The sequence below is a fragment of the Suillus subalutaceus genome (genome assembly GCF_016647625.1).
Source record: "Suillus subalutaceus strain FC151 chromosome Unknown DFJ58scaffold_56, whole genome shotgun sequence".
NCBI lineage: Eukaryota > Fungi > Basidiomycota > Agaricomycetes > Boletales > Suillaceae > Suillus > Suillus subalutaceus.
Window position 1 is genome coordinate 1 of NW_024540305.1, and position 15,043 is coordinate 15,043.

The 15,043-nt window shown below is 48.4% G+C and overlaps 6 protein-coding genes across 6 annotated transcripts; 3 read left to right on the forward strand and 3 right to left on the reverse strand.

Moving 5' to 3' along the window:
• Positions 1–12: 12 nt before the first annotated feature.
• DFJ58DRAFT_789450 (uncharacterized protein) lies at positions 13–1,663 on the reverse strand. Its single transcript, XM_041390215.1, has 4 exons — positions 1,464–1,663; positions 1,042–1,405; positions 255–987; positions 13–197 (listed from the first exon to the last, which is right to left on the reverse strand). The coding sequence occupies exons 1-3, from the start codon at positions 1,585–1,587 to the stop codon at positions 270–272; spliced, it is 1,206 nt and encodes a 401-aa protein (XP_041243638.1). The 5' UTR covers positions 1,588–1,663; the 3' UTR covers positions 13–197; positions 255–269.
• A 562-nt stretch (positions 1,664–2,225) lies between these two features.
• Positions 2,226–3,311, reverse strand: DFJ58DRAFT_393689 (uncharacterized protein). Its single transcript, XM_041380174.1, has 3 exons — positions 3,112–3,311; positions 2,324–3,059; positions 2,226–2,275 (listed from the first exon to the last, which is right to left on the reverse strand). Exon 2 carries the CDS (start codon positions 3,023–3,025, stop codon positions 2,339–2,341), a length of 687 nt encoding a protein of 228 aa, XP_041243639.1. The 5' UTR covers positions 3,026–3,059; positions 3,112–3,311; the 3' UTR covers positions 2,226–2,275; positions 2,324–2,338.
• Positions 3,312–3,943: 632 nt separating this feature from the next.
• Positions 3,944–4,352, forward strand: DFJ58DRAFT_660876 (uncharacterized protein; the record flags this gene model as incomplete). Its single annotated transcript, XM_041382175.1, has 3 exons — positions 3,944–4,054; positions 4,106–4,147; positions 4,203–4,352. The coding sequence occupies 3 exons, from the start codon at positions 3,944–3,946 to the stop codon at positions 4,350–4,352; spliced, it is 303 nt and encodes a 100-aa protein (XP_041243640.1).
• A 170-nt stretch (positions 4,353–4,522) lies between these two features.
• Positions 4,523–5,906, reverse strand: DFJ58DRAFT_716493 (tryptophan synthase beta subunit-like PLP-dependent enzyme; the record flags this gene model as incomplete). Its single annotated transcript, XM_041384224.1, has 6 exons — positions 4,523–4,794; positions 4,851–5,168; positions 5,224–5,313; positions 5,357–5,414; positions 5,486–5,746; positions 5,799–5,906. The coding sequence occupies 6 exons, from the start codon at positions 5,904–5,906 to the stop codon at positions 4,523–4,525; spliced, it is 1,107 nt and encodes a 368-aa protein (XP_041243641.1).
• Positions 5,907–10,730: 4,824 nt separating this feature from the next.
• Positions 10,731–13,033, forward strand: DFJ58DRAFT_393767 (uncharacterized protein). Its single transcript, XM_041380175.1, has 2 exons — positions 10,731–11,124; positions 11,175–13,033. The coding sequence occupies exons 1-2, from the start codon at positions 11,069–11,071 to the stop codon at positions 12,862–12,864; spliced, it is 1,746 nt and encodes a 581-aa protein (XP_041243642.1). The 5' UTR covers positions 10,731–11,068; the 3' UTR covers positions 12,865–13,033.
• A 696-nt stretch (positions 13,034–13,729) lies between these two features.
• Positions 13,730–14,958, forward strand: DFJ58DRAFT_906316 (Brix domain-containing protein; the record flags this gene model as incomplete). Its single annotated transcript, XM_041395003.1, has 5 exons — positions 13,730–13,830; positions 13,884–13,965; positions 13,989–14,015; positions 14,065–14,301; positions 14,350–14,958. Exons 1-5 carry the CDS (start codon positions 13,817–13,819, stop codon positions 14,956–14,958), a joined length of 969 nt encoding a protein of 322 aa, XP_041243643.1. The 5' UTR covers positions 13,730–13,816.
• Between the last annotated feature and the right edge of the window lie 85 nt (positions 14,959–15,043).

Below are 15,043 nucleotides of genomic sequence, written 5' to 3' on the forward strand. Positions count from 1 at the left end.
TCCCAAACCGTTAGACTAGAATGGGTGGAAATTGATGAAAACTCAGCTGCATAATAACTTTCTGGATCAGTAACCACAACCAGTCCAGGCCTGCCTTGAGCTTGAACATTCATCCAAAGCCCCTCTTTATTCTGATGTACAGAGTCAGTGAATGCCAGCGCAACTCTAGCGAGACATAATGGCGTGGAATGCTTATGCTAGCAAAACTTTAAATCATCGGGGGAGCAAGAAACCCGGGGAGCAAGACAACTCACTGCAATATCCACCCATTAATCTTCCCTCAAATACTCGCCAACCTTCTCCCAAATGCTCCTCTGCATTATGTGCCAATCCGCCTTCCGTTTCTCCTGACAATCTTTGCACCAGTCGTCCGTCCACTCGATGTTTATCAATGCTGCCAGTCCGCGCAATGGGTCGTACCGATACTGAGTGAAAATGCCTGAGTCGTACACCAGCCGAACCCACGCCTCGCGTCTTGCAGTGACCCAGAGGCATGTGCTAGCCACACTAGCAGAGGTATCAGAGTCGAGTGCAGGCTTTTCTTCAGCTTGGTTAGGAGTTGAGGTTCCTTCACCATCGCTGGATGGCGCACCACGGAAGTTTTGGCAAACGAAGGCAGGACTCTCGCGCGTAGCTGCCTGTACCCACATGTCACTCAGATACTCTCTCATCCGTGTAAAGCGCAATATATCCGCACGACTGATTTGCTTTGATTTCTCGAGATTTTCCAGACCGAACCCAGGCATCCTTGCCATATCGTAGAATGCAGGCTTCAATGACCTATCAATGTTGTACATCCATGCGAGGACAGCTACCTCCGGAGCATCGAGGTGCGGCTCTGGGTTAGCGACCAGCTCTTCCAGGTCAGAGGGCCAGAGCACTTCCAGCTCCTTCACGAGCCATACACGGTCAGAGTCGAAACCAAGCAACGTCGTTGCGCGGATGAGGGACATTAGTACGGGAGGCTCGATGGTGTTGCGGTAATTCCTAACCCACTTGTTAGCCAGCAAAAACAAGAACCAGATACGAGTAGATACTTACCCTGGATTTTCATAAAGTAAGAGCAGCGCCTCAAAATCTACTGCATTGAGGATGAGTCGTAATTTACTTCTTTCAAATTCAATTATTCTATCTTCAGGTTTGTCGTCATGTCCTGTCTCGAGGAGTATGCTTGCCAGGTGTTCTGAATGCCGTGCGAGCCATGATTGATGCACCCTGAAGCGTACACCGTCAAGTTCAATGATAGCATTCCCGTCTGCAAGCCAAAACCGTTCATGCTTGCGTGCAGCACGGTTACCGGTTCGCGCGCGTTTAGCTGTTTGCTTTCTGGGTTCAGACTCTGAGGCAAGTTGGCGCTTGCATCCTATGCTCTTTACTGGGTCACATGAAGCAGCGGGAACCAAGGCTGGATGTCGTATGAGCGAGGCACATGTGAGTCATGTAGGAGCATTATAAAGTCTTACCTGCTTCAGACCTTCTCAGACATGGAACCCTATCAATGCTGGGACGCGTTCCTAGAGGTTCCTGCTGGACTTCGTATGCATCTTCATATACATCCTCATCCCCTAGTCGCAGCGTCACGTTCATTCTACGGTCCGTGATTGTCCTTCAGGTCTAGAAAGGATGGTTGAGCAACCATACACCCTTGATAAAGAGAATGAAGAACACTAATTCTGCCAAAAATGTTCAACGCGTAATTTTATATATATAAGTCACGTAATCGTTTCAGGAGACTTGAACAAGAGTAACCCTTGCGTTTACCGATGCTTACGAAGTCTAACCCAACTAGCAACATACACCAGTGAGTAGAGCCCAGATGGCTCCGAGGCTGGAAAACCCGCCTGGAGTGGCTAGATCACCCAAACGATGCCATACATATAGCACTTAGGCATCTGACAGTAGCATGGCTAGCGTAATGCAAGGGGGTGCACAAAGTGGTTCGGCACGTGAATCATGGATCAATATCGACTACGCTGTACCAAGAAGTTTGAAACGCTCGAGACGAATTCAGGTCATGCCAGTGCGAACGACAATGGAGCCTAATGAAGCGACAAAGTGGAGATTAATGAAACTGTATACTCACTTCCTGGACCTGTACAACAGACAGTCCTGGCCCGCCTTTACACAATTGAACACTGGTCCCAGATCCTTTCCATTCTGAGGCTGTGTGTCCTGGTGCAGAGTCGGTCGACTGCAGCGCAACTCTGGCAAGACAAATGGCAAGTGCAACTCTAGCGGGACATAATGACGGGGAATGGTTCTTATGTGGGCAAAACTTTGAATCATCGGGGGAGCAAGAAACCCAGAGAGCAATGTAACTCACTGCAATATCCACCTATCAAATTTCCCACAAATAGTCGCCAACCTTCTCCCAAATGCTCCTCTGCATTATACCCCAATCCGCCTTCCGTTTCTCCTGGCAATCTTTGCACCAGTCGTCAGTCCACACGATGTTTGTCAACGCCGCTAGTCCGCGCAGTGGGTCATACCGATACCGAGCGAAAATATCTGAGTGGTGCACAAGCCGAACCCACGCCTCGCATCGTGCCGTCGCAGAGAGGCACTTGTTAACCATACTAGCGGAGGCGGTAGGGCAAAGTACAGGCTTCTCCTCGGTATTTTCAGACAGACTTGCGGGTCCTTCTCCATTGCTGCATAGTGCATCCCCAAAGTTTTGGCACACAAATGTAGGATCCTCGTGTGCAGCTACCTGAGACCACATGCCACTCAGATACTCTCTCATCCGGACAAGGCGCAGTACATCCGCACGGCTGATCTGCCCCGATTCATCCAGCCTGTTCAGACCGAATCCAGGTACTCTTGCCATGTCATAAAACGCAGGTTTCAACAACGCATCGATGTCGCACGTCCGCGCAAGGGCAGCCACCTCTGGAGCATCGATACGCGGTTCTGGGTTGACAAACAGCTCTCCAAGATTAGATGGCCAAAGCGCTTCCAACTCCCTCACGAGCCATACACGATCGGAGTCAAAGCCAAGCATCGTTGCTGCGCGAATAAGGGACATCAGCGTGGGGGTCTCAATGTAATCGCGGTAGTCCCTACCCCACTCGTCAGGCCAATACAAATAATAAAATTTTAGCATATACTCACCCAGGGTTTTCATAAAATAAAAGCAGTGCCTCTAAATCTATTGCTTTGAGCGCGCCGCTAAAATCGAGCGTAATCTCTTCAAGTCTGCCGCCTTGTTTTCCATTGTCGGGAAGTATGGCTGCAATTCGTTTTGAATGTTTTGCGATCCACGATTGGTGCACCCTGAAGCGTATACCGTCAAGTTCAATGATAGCATTTCCGTCTGCAAGCCAAAACCGCTCATGCTTGCGAAGAGCAGGCTTATCGACTCGTGGGCGTTTCACCTGTATGTCTGTAGGGTCAGAATCCGGGGTAAGTTGGCGTTTAAACTTTGTGGTCTTTAATGAGTCGCATGTCACATCAGTGAAGACTGAGGTTGGAAGTCGTGTAAGTGGAGCACATAGTATGCATTCTGATCTGCATCATAATTTGAGTCGTACCCTATGTCGGAGTTCTCAGGAACTAATCGGACGGGGAGGCCGACTCAGAGCGCTGAGGCACGTTCCTTGAGATGTCTGACTCTGCTGAACTGCTCGCTTATGAGCCACATCGTCATCCTCTCGTTGCGCCATGTTAATCTGTGAATGCCTGCAAATCAAAAGAATCTGAGTTCATTAATTACATGAATAGGCCTTTAAATTGGTCATTTCGACTTACAAGCTTCCAAAAGAAGGAACAGCTGTCTTCCTTCCTCAAGGTCTGACTATGGGAGACGTGACCAAGTGAGTATCGAGTGGCAACGCGTCAATGAATGAATGAATGATAATCACGTGATCGTTCCTTCATATCAATATTCATGCCTTGTGACTGTGAGTGACATAGAGAATTGCTTTGTGCGTTGGCTGCGTCTACCATGGGTGGTCCAAATCTTGAGGTCTTCAAATTCGGTCTGTACTTGTTTGTACCGGTCGTAGCCTTGTTACATTTCGGTGATCCTGCTTGGTACCATAACCACGTCCTTCCTGTGGGTTGTCGTCTTCTTTATGATGACTTCGTTGTTAACTATCACGACCAGTATAAGGGCCATCTATTCCCACCTCCGGATAGGACTTACAGCGTGAAGTTTTATAATATCATTGTACTGCTCATCCCTGTGCTCAAGATGCACGTAGAAAATACCAACAGATCAAACCGCCATCCGAGAAGAGCTGGCACGGATAAAGGCGGATAAACTTGCACGGCGAATGGAGCGAGAAAAAGAGCTTCAAACACAGTCGGAGGCAGTTGCACAAAGTTCAAAAGGGTGGTTCAAATGGTGGTAGTTCTGGGTAGCGGTGTGTCGCCTGAAGTTCTCACCATGAATGTCATTTACAAGTCAGTCGTGCGTAGTTGTTAGGTCTCCCTTACTTCCTTCGAAATGCATTTACTTCGTCTAGGCTCTCAGTATCGTATCAATTATCAATTTATCAATATTCCCATCTATCTTTCAGCATCATTGCTTAGGCACCTGAATTTCTTCGCCGTCGATTTGCACGCGCCAGTAGCTTTGCGCCTGCACCGCAGCGACAATCTCTTCAAATTCCCTCATATCCTCAAAAGAAATTTTTACTCCACCGCACACCACAAAAACTAGGCATTTCTCTTTCCTCTCTTCTGGAGAAAGTGCCGAGAATGTTGGCCCGAGGATGCGCAAGAGAAATTCGCGATTGTATCCGGGAGTCAGGGTTGTCGAACAAGCGAGTTCCGTCAGTATTTTGTGATCGTCTGGTAGTATGGTTATTGCGCTAGCCAATTGGTGTTTGCGTTGCACAGGGACTCACCTCCAAACAATCTTGCAGTGTGCATAGCCATCTCGTCTGGGATGCACGCGCATGTTATTCCTCCGGCACGATCGACTGCCATTCTAACTACCCCAGCAGCTGGTGAGGTTGCGCCTAGTGAAGTTGCTCGCGAGTTCAGCGCTTTCATGTGCGGAATTGCGATATTATGTTCTTCGACAATCTCAACGGTATACGGAGAACTGTCCTCCGCTTCAGCGGAAGGTACGATGGGGGCTTTAGAAGTAAAGTTCCGGGTATTGATGGCGATGGCATTGTAAAAGCAGTTCGAGCCGGTGGTTTCAAGCGCCACGACCGGTACTTTTATTAGGCACGAATCAGAGGTATGAGTGCAGCGGTTCAGGATTTTAATTACCTTCATCCCACCCAACGTTCTTGCAGCCTTGCATGATGCCTCCGATGAGGCCTCCCCCACCAACACTGCAGAATATGGCAGTCCGGTTGCCTGGGAAGTTGTCTCTGCATCTCGGTCACCATGGATGAATGACCATCCCAGAGGACAGGCGAATCATATGCGGGCACTAGGACACTTAAAGATGCGGTTGGCTTGACGCAAGTGACGGCCAAGTCTGTACTCACGCATTTGTGTCTTTCTTCACAGCATCTCCGAGCGCAACGAGTGTTTGGGAGTAGAATTCCCCAGTTGTTACGATCTCTGCGCCCTGCTTTCGGAGAGCCCGTTGGGTGTCAATACTTACATTGATAGGAAGGAACACTGTGCATTTCACTCCCAAAACACGTGCTACAACTGCCGTAGCTAGACCTGCATTTCCGCCGGAAGCGATCATCAGGTGCACCAAAGGACCATACTTATCCTTGCATTGTTGTGCGAATTTGGAGATCCCTCTATATTTGAATGATTGAGAAGGTTGCAAATTCTGTAGGTACGCCTGTTCGATGAGTCACACATGGTCCAAGGTTGTATCGCACCTCCAGCTTTAGGTAGGCAGAACATCCGATGATATCAGAAATATGGCTGGAATAGACCAGGGGTGTTTCCGTCCACAAATTCTCTGATTGTGCCGCCTTGATGCTCATATCAGCGAGAAGCTAGTTGTTCAAGTTGTTTATAAGCATCCCGGAACTTGGTTGCAGCAAAGGCCCCTGCTATATTTGGACGAGCTTAGCTCCGGTAAGAATAAATATCTTCGCTCTTACCCCAATGGTCGAGAACGTTCAAGCGTAGATCAATCAAGAAAGCAAGCGCAGTTGAATCATGTGGGTCAATATCGGGTAAACAGAATATTGTGATATCAAGTCTTTAGTCACCCATCTAAAGGTACGATTTAGATGGTGTTCCCATCACGGCCATTGCCTTGGGTCTAGGCCAACCAATCGCATGACATCCTGGGATTCCATCAGAGCACACGGGTAAGACGCCACCTGACGCCACCTACCCTTCACCACATGTATCGCTGGCAGTGATTGCGAAGATGAGCATGAAGGAGATAGATAACTCGAAAGGTTGTTCGTCAATATCTCTTTGTTGAGATGATAGTTACCTCTACAAGTTGCCATCATCTGCTATTATGCGGTGCCGCCGCGTTGCTGGTCAGCCCTGACCACCTAAAGGCCGGCCGTGCTTACGTATTGGCAGCTCAATAAGGTGTTACATAACAGCTGAGCTGACCTTACAGCCTGTATCTATGTGCCGTTAATAAAACGTCAGACGTTGATGGGCCCGTAGTAGGACACTGAGGCGTATTGTGTCAACAAACATACCTGCTCGGACTCCCTGCACAAAGCAAGTTGTTGACATAATACCATGCAGTATCCCAATGGTGGGATAATTAATAATGCACGACCCAGGCTGATGTCGTGCTGCAGCATTGAGTAAGTACCAGGCAATGTTCCGACAGGGACACCTGGACCGACCTACTGAAACAATTTGCAAATTCGAGACTTGCCGTGGGTAACCTCGAATAGCGGAGCAAAGTCGGATACAACTCAATTTATTGATATCGGTCATGGACCTGTGTGTGGGGCAGGGCCTCGGGGAACGCCTCGAACTTGTGCGATGAGCGGCGTACAGTTGAATTATGTACTACTAGTGCCGCGGATCATTTACATAAAATTACGGAACCCTAATCCATATGTTTGGCGCAAAGTGCCGTCGAACCTGCATATTTGAATATTGAATGGGCGCATTAGCGCAGATTAGCGCCAACGCCAGGCTCCTTTGTCTATGATTTCCTGCGTACTCGTCAATGCTCGTCTCAAATCATTCGGTGTTTAACTTGGAGCGACTCAACGAACGTTTTGTGACAGGCGGGACCGGTAATACTCATGTAGCCGACGTCGCACAGCGCTGAACGTTCCGTTGACAAAGTTGATGTTCTTGGCGACACCACTCACGCCAATGGTAAGCACATCAACGCATCGTGACTAGCCCTTTGAAGGTGATTGGAATGATAATTTTTCCTTGGCAGATTGGCTTGTGCATGCCATGCATGATATATGATATGTCAGTGGGAAGCCATCATCGCAACATTGACATAGACCAACGCGGTTTCCGTTTATACCCGCAGATTTCTTTCATGCTCCGACAAGGTTTGTCATATGTGACTTGTGCCAGTGCTGTGGTATCCGACACAGCTGGCGTTTGTGCAATGTGGACAGTGGGTAACCGGTTCCGTGTGCTAGATGCAAGGGCGGCCACGTGAGGCCGGGAGTAAGAGACCCCTCCTCGTTTTCGAAGGCGCTTGAAGGCCAGTTGAGCGAAAGACTTCTGCGCGGAGATTAACGAGCACACTGTCCTGTAAGACATAACCCTGATGTGAGCTATCAAATTGCAGTTGATACAGTGCTGATACTCCACCTCCAAGTGATCGACTTGCAAGTAGCGTCAAATAATCCGCAGACGTGCCACGATATCGATGTATGTAAGGTGAAGGCTCGAAAGCAAGTTTCGATGATGGACTTTCTAGCCCATACTAATGCTCATTGCTCACTTTGGAATTGTTCCTGATACTAGGGGAAAATTGAAGATTTTCAGGCAACGAATATCATTACCGCCCGGAAACTAACGTATAAAGACAATGGCGACCATACCAGCCACCGGGGCAGTGCTGTGTCGTCAATTTGACACTCCAAGACGAATTGACGCGGTTTATGAGGCCACAGTGGCGCGGAAAGTAACACGGCCTATCATGATGGATTCAAGCATACGATGTAAAATTCGCGCAGATTTTTTTTTCTGCCATAGGCAGTCATCTAAAGGTGATAACGAAACATTGGAAGGACAGCCTGTGAACGGGTCGCCACTGGGGGAAAATGGGCGCGCGCTCAACCTTCTGATTGTGACACTATATCAGAGTTGCACTTGGCTACTTCGAATTTCAAAATCAAAATCAACCTAACTTTCAGGGACTCCGGGCGAGTGTAATTTCATAACCCGAGGGAGCCATTACTTACTCTAGGGAATTTTCAAGCTTCTAGAGACACCAGCCAGTCGTGTTGGATACATTTCTCTGAGACTGCGCGACGGGATAGTATGTCAATTCTTAATTTCCGTATGTTCGTGCACCCCCTTCTGTCGACACCAGATGCCTTGTCTTTTGGCACTTAATACCCAATCTCACGGATTAATCCAGATGCAGGACAAGGGAGATACTATTAGTCTTTGTTGTTCCCGGACGCGTCAACGATAGTTTCCATCCCACACTCAGCCGCGCGGTACATAATGTCTTCTTTTAACACCAGAATGATCCTTCCGTGTCATACATGGTCTGTGTTATATGTTAGATTACAACAACGCCGCCGATGGTGCAATGTCTCTTACAGAGACGATATCGTGCATCAAACATCCCATGGCCGTCAACGGTGTCACTCTCGGCTCTTCAACAAAGACTTGTACGTTGGGACAGCCACTTGATCGCATAAACTGGCTATTGCAATGGCCGAGATGCGGAGGATCTGCCGCAGTGTATCGCATATACACAAATCGCATCCCGCAGACAAATTCGTGAAAATCAATCAGCGGTCCGTAGAACATAAACACATTTAAAATTAAACCCAACCTGGCTGTGTGCCGTATACGATCTTGCGTCACTCCCGTGCGCTCTGCAGGAAAGAATTCGCCGATGTCGTGATTAATGACGTTCAAGTTACGATAATCGCGGGAGATGCTATGTGCAGAGCTCCCAAGGGCTGAGCTTCTTGGCTTTGGTGGGTATCAACCCTATAGATAGCATGGGCTAGACCTACGGGACTCGGATATGTTTTGACATTTTCTTGCGGACAGTCATGCCTGTATGATGTTTATGTTCACAGTTCGTTATTTCTGCACGGCTATTTGATGGGTCTCTGGCAAATTTACGACACAACCGCAGCATTATGATAAGCTTTGACAGTATGTTTGATATGAATTGACGGGTTTTTAACGAAATTATGATGGGCGAGCGAGCGGGGGCCTACATCCGATGCTTGTAAAAATACGGGATATCATATATCATGATCAGTAGGCTGTCCCTATGGTTAATCACGACAATACCTTCCACTTGAACTTCCATTTTGAGAGGGGGTTAAGAGTGTGGGGTACGTAAGGTTGATTGCCCAGGCACTTTGTTTTCGTAAGCGTCGATCGTTAGTTTTGTTCAAGTTGTCTCCGGGAGTCTTTGCACTTACCGTGCCCCTTGCGGAGGTTCCTGGAATACTATGTGCCTAACGGAATGTGGAATGAACTCTTGGCCAGTGATCGGGGCGCGTGTAGCTGTGCTGTCCCGAGGCGTACGACGTACATCGGTCGCACCAAGTAGGCAGTGTTATCAGATGGGCTTCGAGAGTCTAGACCGTCATAGAACTTGGCTTAGACCGCCTTGGGTATGGGTAATTCCCTGATTATCGGCGCCAGAGCTTGGGATTCAGAATTTGCAAGATTAATTACTTATTCGGCTTAGATTCGGACAAAGGAATGTATGCCAGCGCTATGCTGTGTTGTGTTACTTATATGATGGGGAGTCTACATCAAAATGTTATTGATAATTGGATTGATGGGCGGTATATGTGATGATGAAGGAGTGCGGGACGTGACGGGATTGTGAGAGGAGTCCATGAATAAATTTTTGTGATTTGATGCTACACGTGTATGTAAAAGACCTCGTGCGCGGTGATAGCATGGGGAGTTGCTCTAGACTGGACCGGGACCAGACGCATGTTTATCTCGTGGATCATTTGGTCATGTTACCTGTTGAGCGTGCATCTTGGCGGAGTAATACAATTTGCCTTGAATGTCGGAGTAAGTAGCTAGATTGTGTTTGAAAGAAGCGGATCAGACGTTGTCTGACAGGTGAATGGAAAAAGCGCAGATAGCGCATCGATGAAATGGGACTGATGCGGACAAGTGAGAATCAAGACAAAAATGCAAATTCAAATTCCGTGGATGAAGTCTGTCGGAAAAATAGAGACACCGCAAAGACCGGGTTGTCCCACGAGAATTGGATTGTTATTTTACAAGATGGAAAGAGTGAATCCTATAATGCAAGCTTGGATAAAGGGTTGACAACGAAAAGATGGATGGCAATCGATGAAGGGTGCGGGTCACAGCCACATTGATATTCGGAACGGATACGGGCTGATGGAAGTCTAGACTTGGCCATGAAGTAGGAGTTAAAGGGAAGATGCGAAAAAAGCGTGTACTTTTTCCGGAAATAACATAAAATATTAACCCTCAACAACAGTATGTGTGGAGGGGTCGAATTAAAAAACACGGCATTGTTTACGGCGTGACGTGTGTTATCAGTGCAAAACGGTGCCGTGGCTCGGCGGGGCTGTTCCTGAACCAAAATAACGGATAGATTTTTTAAAAGTCCGACGATGCGGTGCCTTAATTGAGGTGTTGGGCTTAACTCTTTCCAGCGTCTGCAATCAGGCACCTTTTTTATAGAAGTTTGTTCCTCTTTTCCTAACCCGCTTCATGGAGGACTCAAAATCTTCAACTCTCGACACTCTAGTCGATTCAAAACTTTCACCTTCTTCACTCTCAATCTCTCCTCGTTCCTCAGAGATTCACGATCTCAATCAATCATTAAATAATAACTACGACGACCAGGGTGAACTCTCTCCCACAGGTTCATCATCTGCCGACATGGCTACCCTAGTCGCACCCAACAATCCATCAATTCTATCTGCTTCAGCAGGTATACAAGGTGTTAATAAACGCTATCGTCCCGCTCCTGCAAAGACTTTTCAATGCAGAGGTTATGGCGAAGTGTCGTATGGTTTTTAGTAGAAGTGAGCATCTTGCCAGGCACATTAGGTAGGTACCGAGGCACATACCCCCGTTCGATCTCTTTAATTTCCTGTCAGGAAACATACTGGCGAGCGCCCTTTTACTTGCCATTGCAGCAAGCAATTTTCGCGTCTCGATAATTTACGCCAGCATGCTCAGACTGTTCACGCTGATAAGCAAGAGCAGAATGAGCGCATGATGCGTGAACTTACCTCTCTTCATGCTTCTATGGCAGCCGCAAATAAAACCGGTCAGCCAAGAGGCAAGAGGGGTCAAGCTTCCGTTAATGCTGCTTCCGTACTCGCCGCAAGCAATCATTCAGGATCTCAAGATAATTCAATGCATGGTCTCGATCAAGTCAAGGAGGAGGACTTGTCTGCCTCTCTCCACCCCATGCACCAGCGTCCCGGTACGAGCACTGGTTACGAGGGTGGTGACAACATGATTTACGGTGACGGTTGGAATTCTGATTTGGATCATCGCGTTGGTAATCCTCGACCTACAAACAACCATTCCTTTCGTGACTCCAGCCAGTCCTTTCGTGTCCCCCCCGCATCCTCTACTTCCTGGCAACAGCAATCGCAGTCCTTTCAGACCTTCACCACCAACACATTCAACTTCAGTCTCCCCTCTAGGGACAGTCTCTCACGGGATGGTCGGCCCGGATCCAGCAGCAGCAGGCCACCAACTGCAGGGGGTCCCGACGCACATGTTAGAACGCTCCCGCCACTCGCTGCCGTCGTCTCCGCGACAATCCCCCCTCCACCATCCCAGTCATTCGCCCAGTCAGCACAACACGTACTTCCCTTATCCTTCCGAAGACCTACAACAGCCAATCGCCCAGGTACAGCTCCCGCATCAATCCTCTCCACAAAACCTGCTTACGCTGGAGGGCCTGGATTGGTCACAGAATTATCCGTTCCAGTCTATGGACGCGGCGACATGGCAGCGCCATCCCTCACATCCTCCTACGGGAGCGTCCCATACGATTCAGAACCAGCATCTCCAACAGGGGGTTCATATGACTCACCGTTTTCCTTCCACCCACCGGCGCTCGCCGACTCAGTCTCATCTGGTGGGCCTTTCGCATATTCACCACCAAGCAACCCTCGCAAGCGACCATACCCGGGACCAGACGATGATGTCCCACGTCGAGAACCCAGCAGCGGGCTTTCAGGGCCTGGAGAATACGAGTACGGGTCAGAATCACGCCCTCAATCTCGAAGGCTCACCGTCCTGGAGCTCTGCAACGAGCCAGATGCAGATGCAGGAGTACGATCATTTTTACCCGGTGCAACAGGAACGGCTTCACGGCCGACTACCGCATCAGGAATCATCTCATCAGCATCATCCCTCACACTCGTCGATAGAACACCCATCTCAAGCTACTCACTACTCCCAGGAGCTCAGACGTCAACAACTCCAGCAGCTCCAACATCAGCGTATAGCGCAGGCGCGGCGACGTTCGGGGGAGGCAGAGTTTCTCCACAATTTCGGCACGACATACCATCGGCATCAGCAGCAGGGGCCATACTTTCCGTTAACAGAGGAAGCTTCGCATCTTCACCCTTATCAGACACATCACGCAGCCCACGATCCCAATCACACAGCGTTGCCTTCGCCACCGTTGCTCGATCCGTCGGCGTACGGTCAAACTCGTCATCCCCTTCATCCAATGGGGCAACCCCTCCAGCACTATCAAGGCGAGGAGGGGAATCTCCAGTTGCATCTCCATACTCCTCCGCTGCAGTTGGAATGAAAGTGTGACGGTGGTGGGCGATTAAAACTTCATCTTTATATCCTTGGTAATTGTGGGTACGAACATTGGTGTTTGTTAGCAGCGTGGTTACCTACTCTATCTTGTGTTTTTCCTGCGTGCTCGGTCTGTGCGACTCAAACCCTTTCTAGTACAAGTATTTCATCGTTATATCTTCGCACTCACCTATACCATTTTCTTTTAATCCCAAGTGTCCGTGTAGTATTGTTTATACCTTTTGGTGGGGTTTCGTTGAGGTTGTATGTACTACTACGGTAGCGCTTCGTTTTCTTAATCTTTTGTCGTATATCCCAAAGTAAATACACCCCTTTGAAACCGCCATAACGCTCAGGCTTGCCCAGGCTCGCCACAATCAAACATCTCGGCGAGTTGCCTTGAATATTGTGACATCGGGCCGTCCAATCGATTTATTTTCTTTGAACGGATGTGTACTCGGTTGATTGACAATTTGATAGATTGTTGATCTACTCCACTTGAAGACATGCCAATCACGGACGATCTTTCCCAGCAAACCTAGGTGTTTAGTCAGTCATCTACACGCTTGTAGTCATCGCTGACCACAGATTTGGAGAAATATCGGCGTCTTTCTCTGTTGTGAGAGAGACGGAAAGTCATCGGTGAACGCCACCTTATGATATATGATATGTGCCTGTGAACGCCTTTCAGTGATACTTTCCCGTGAATTCATCGGGAGGGTCTCTACGTATGTTATTGATCAGGATGTGCGACGAGGAACACTTGAGTACTTTATTATGAAAAGGCACATTGCATGGAGTGCAGACCTACCATATTCAGCCCGCGACAATATTCGCGGGATAAAACATAAATATGGCACAACAACGTTTTGTGTTTTTCCTAAAATGGAAGGTTGATTGCAGCTGGAAAATTCCATTAATATTGTGACTTCAAGTGATTTTTTTTGACAGATTGGTCCTTGGGAGTATGCTGAGAACGGTGTAAGTCCCCGTGATTTCAAAAGGATGTGCGCTTGCTAAAGAGTGTGTTGCAGAAAACCACGCAATGCCAGGTCAAAACGGGCTTTGGAGGCTCGTGAAGCCAAGGAGGTCGAAGATGTTCGGACAGCGATATTTGTAAAGGAACTCATACAGGGGAGATTGTCAACGGTGTGATGAAAGAGCTGGTAGGTATCGTTCGAAAGCCCTTGAGGTTGGAGACTAATCATCAACTAGATGGCACTCAAACGACCAGACGCAATATCGTTCTCGAAGAAAAACACCGTTCACCCCTTTGAGGACGCTTCGTCCCTTGAATTTTGGGCGGGCAAAAATGATGCGTCCATGTTCCTCGTGGGCCAGTCTACGAAAAAGAGACCTGCAGGTCTTATCATCGCGCGTACATTCGACTCGAGACTACTGGATATGTGCGAACTTGGAGTAGACAAGTTTGTTAGCATGGCAGAGTTCACAGTGAGTCTTTGTCCCCTTGCTGTGATCTAAAATTCTTATGCGCGGTAGACACCAAAATCAACACCAGGACATAAGCCCATGATGCACTTCGCATCAGAACTATTCGATACCCATCCACGATTTATTCAAGTAAAATCCTTGCTCATGGATTTCTTCAATGGAGAAGTCATCGATTCGATATGTCTACCAGGATTGGAGCATGTCATCAGCGTTAGCATCGCACCTGCTCCCTCGCTACAAACAGCAAATCCTATTCTAGGCGACTCCCAGGAAGAGGACGTCCAAAATCTACCCAAAATCCACATGCGGACATACACCGTGAAACTACTTCCGTCGGGAACGCGTGTACCACGAGTCGAACTGACGGAAATGGGCCCTTTCCTTGACCTATCATTGAGACGCCATCAAGCCGCCGATCCGGAGATGTGGAAGGCTGCTATGAGACGACCAAAGTTGAAGAAACAAGACCTGGAGAAGGGTCTTGGAAAGAAGAAGAAAAACATGGAAGTGGACGAAATGGGCGATTTGAGGGGACGGGTGCACATCGCGAAGCAAGATCTCAACAAGCTCCAAACGCGGAAGATGAAAGGCTTAAAGAGTATGCCGTTGGAAGAGGATGGGAGTTCAGGAGACAGTGAGCAGGAGGAGGAACCTTGACAGAAAAAGCGAAAGCAGGACTAAGGGTGACTGTATTGATAGTCTGATTATGCATGTTCGCCGTGGGGTCAGTATTCCACGTTCT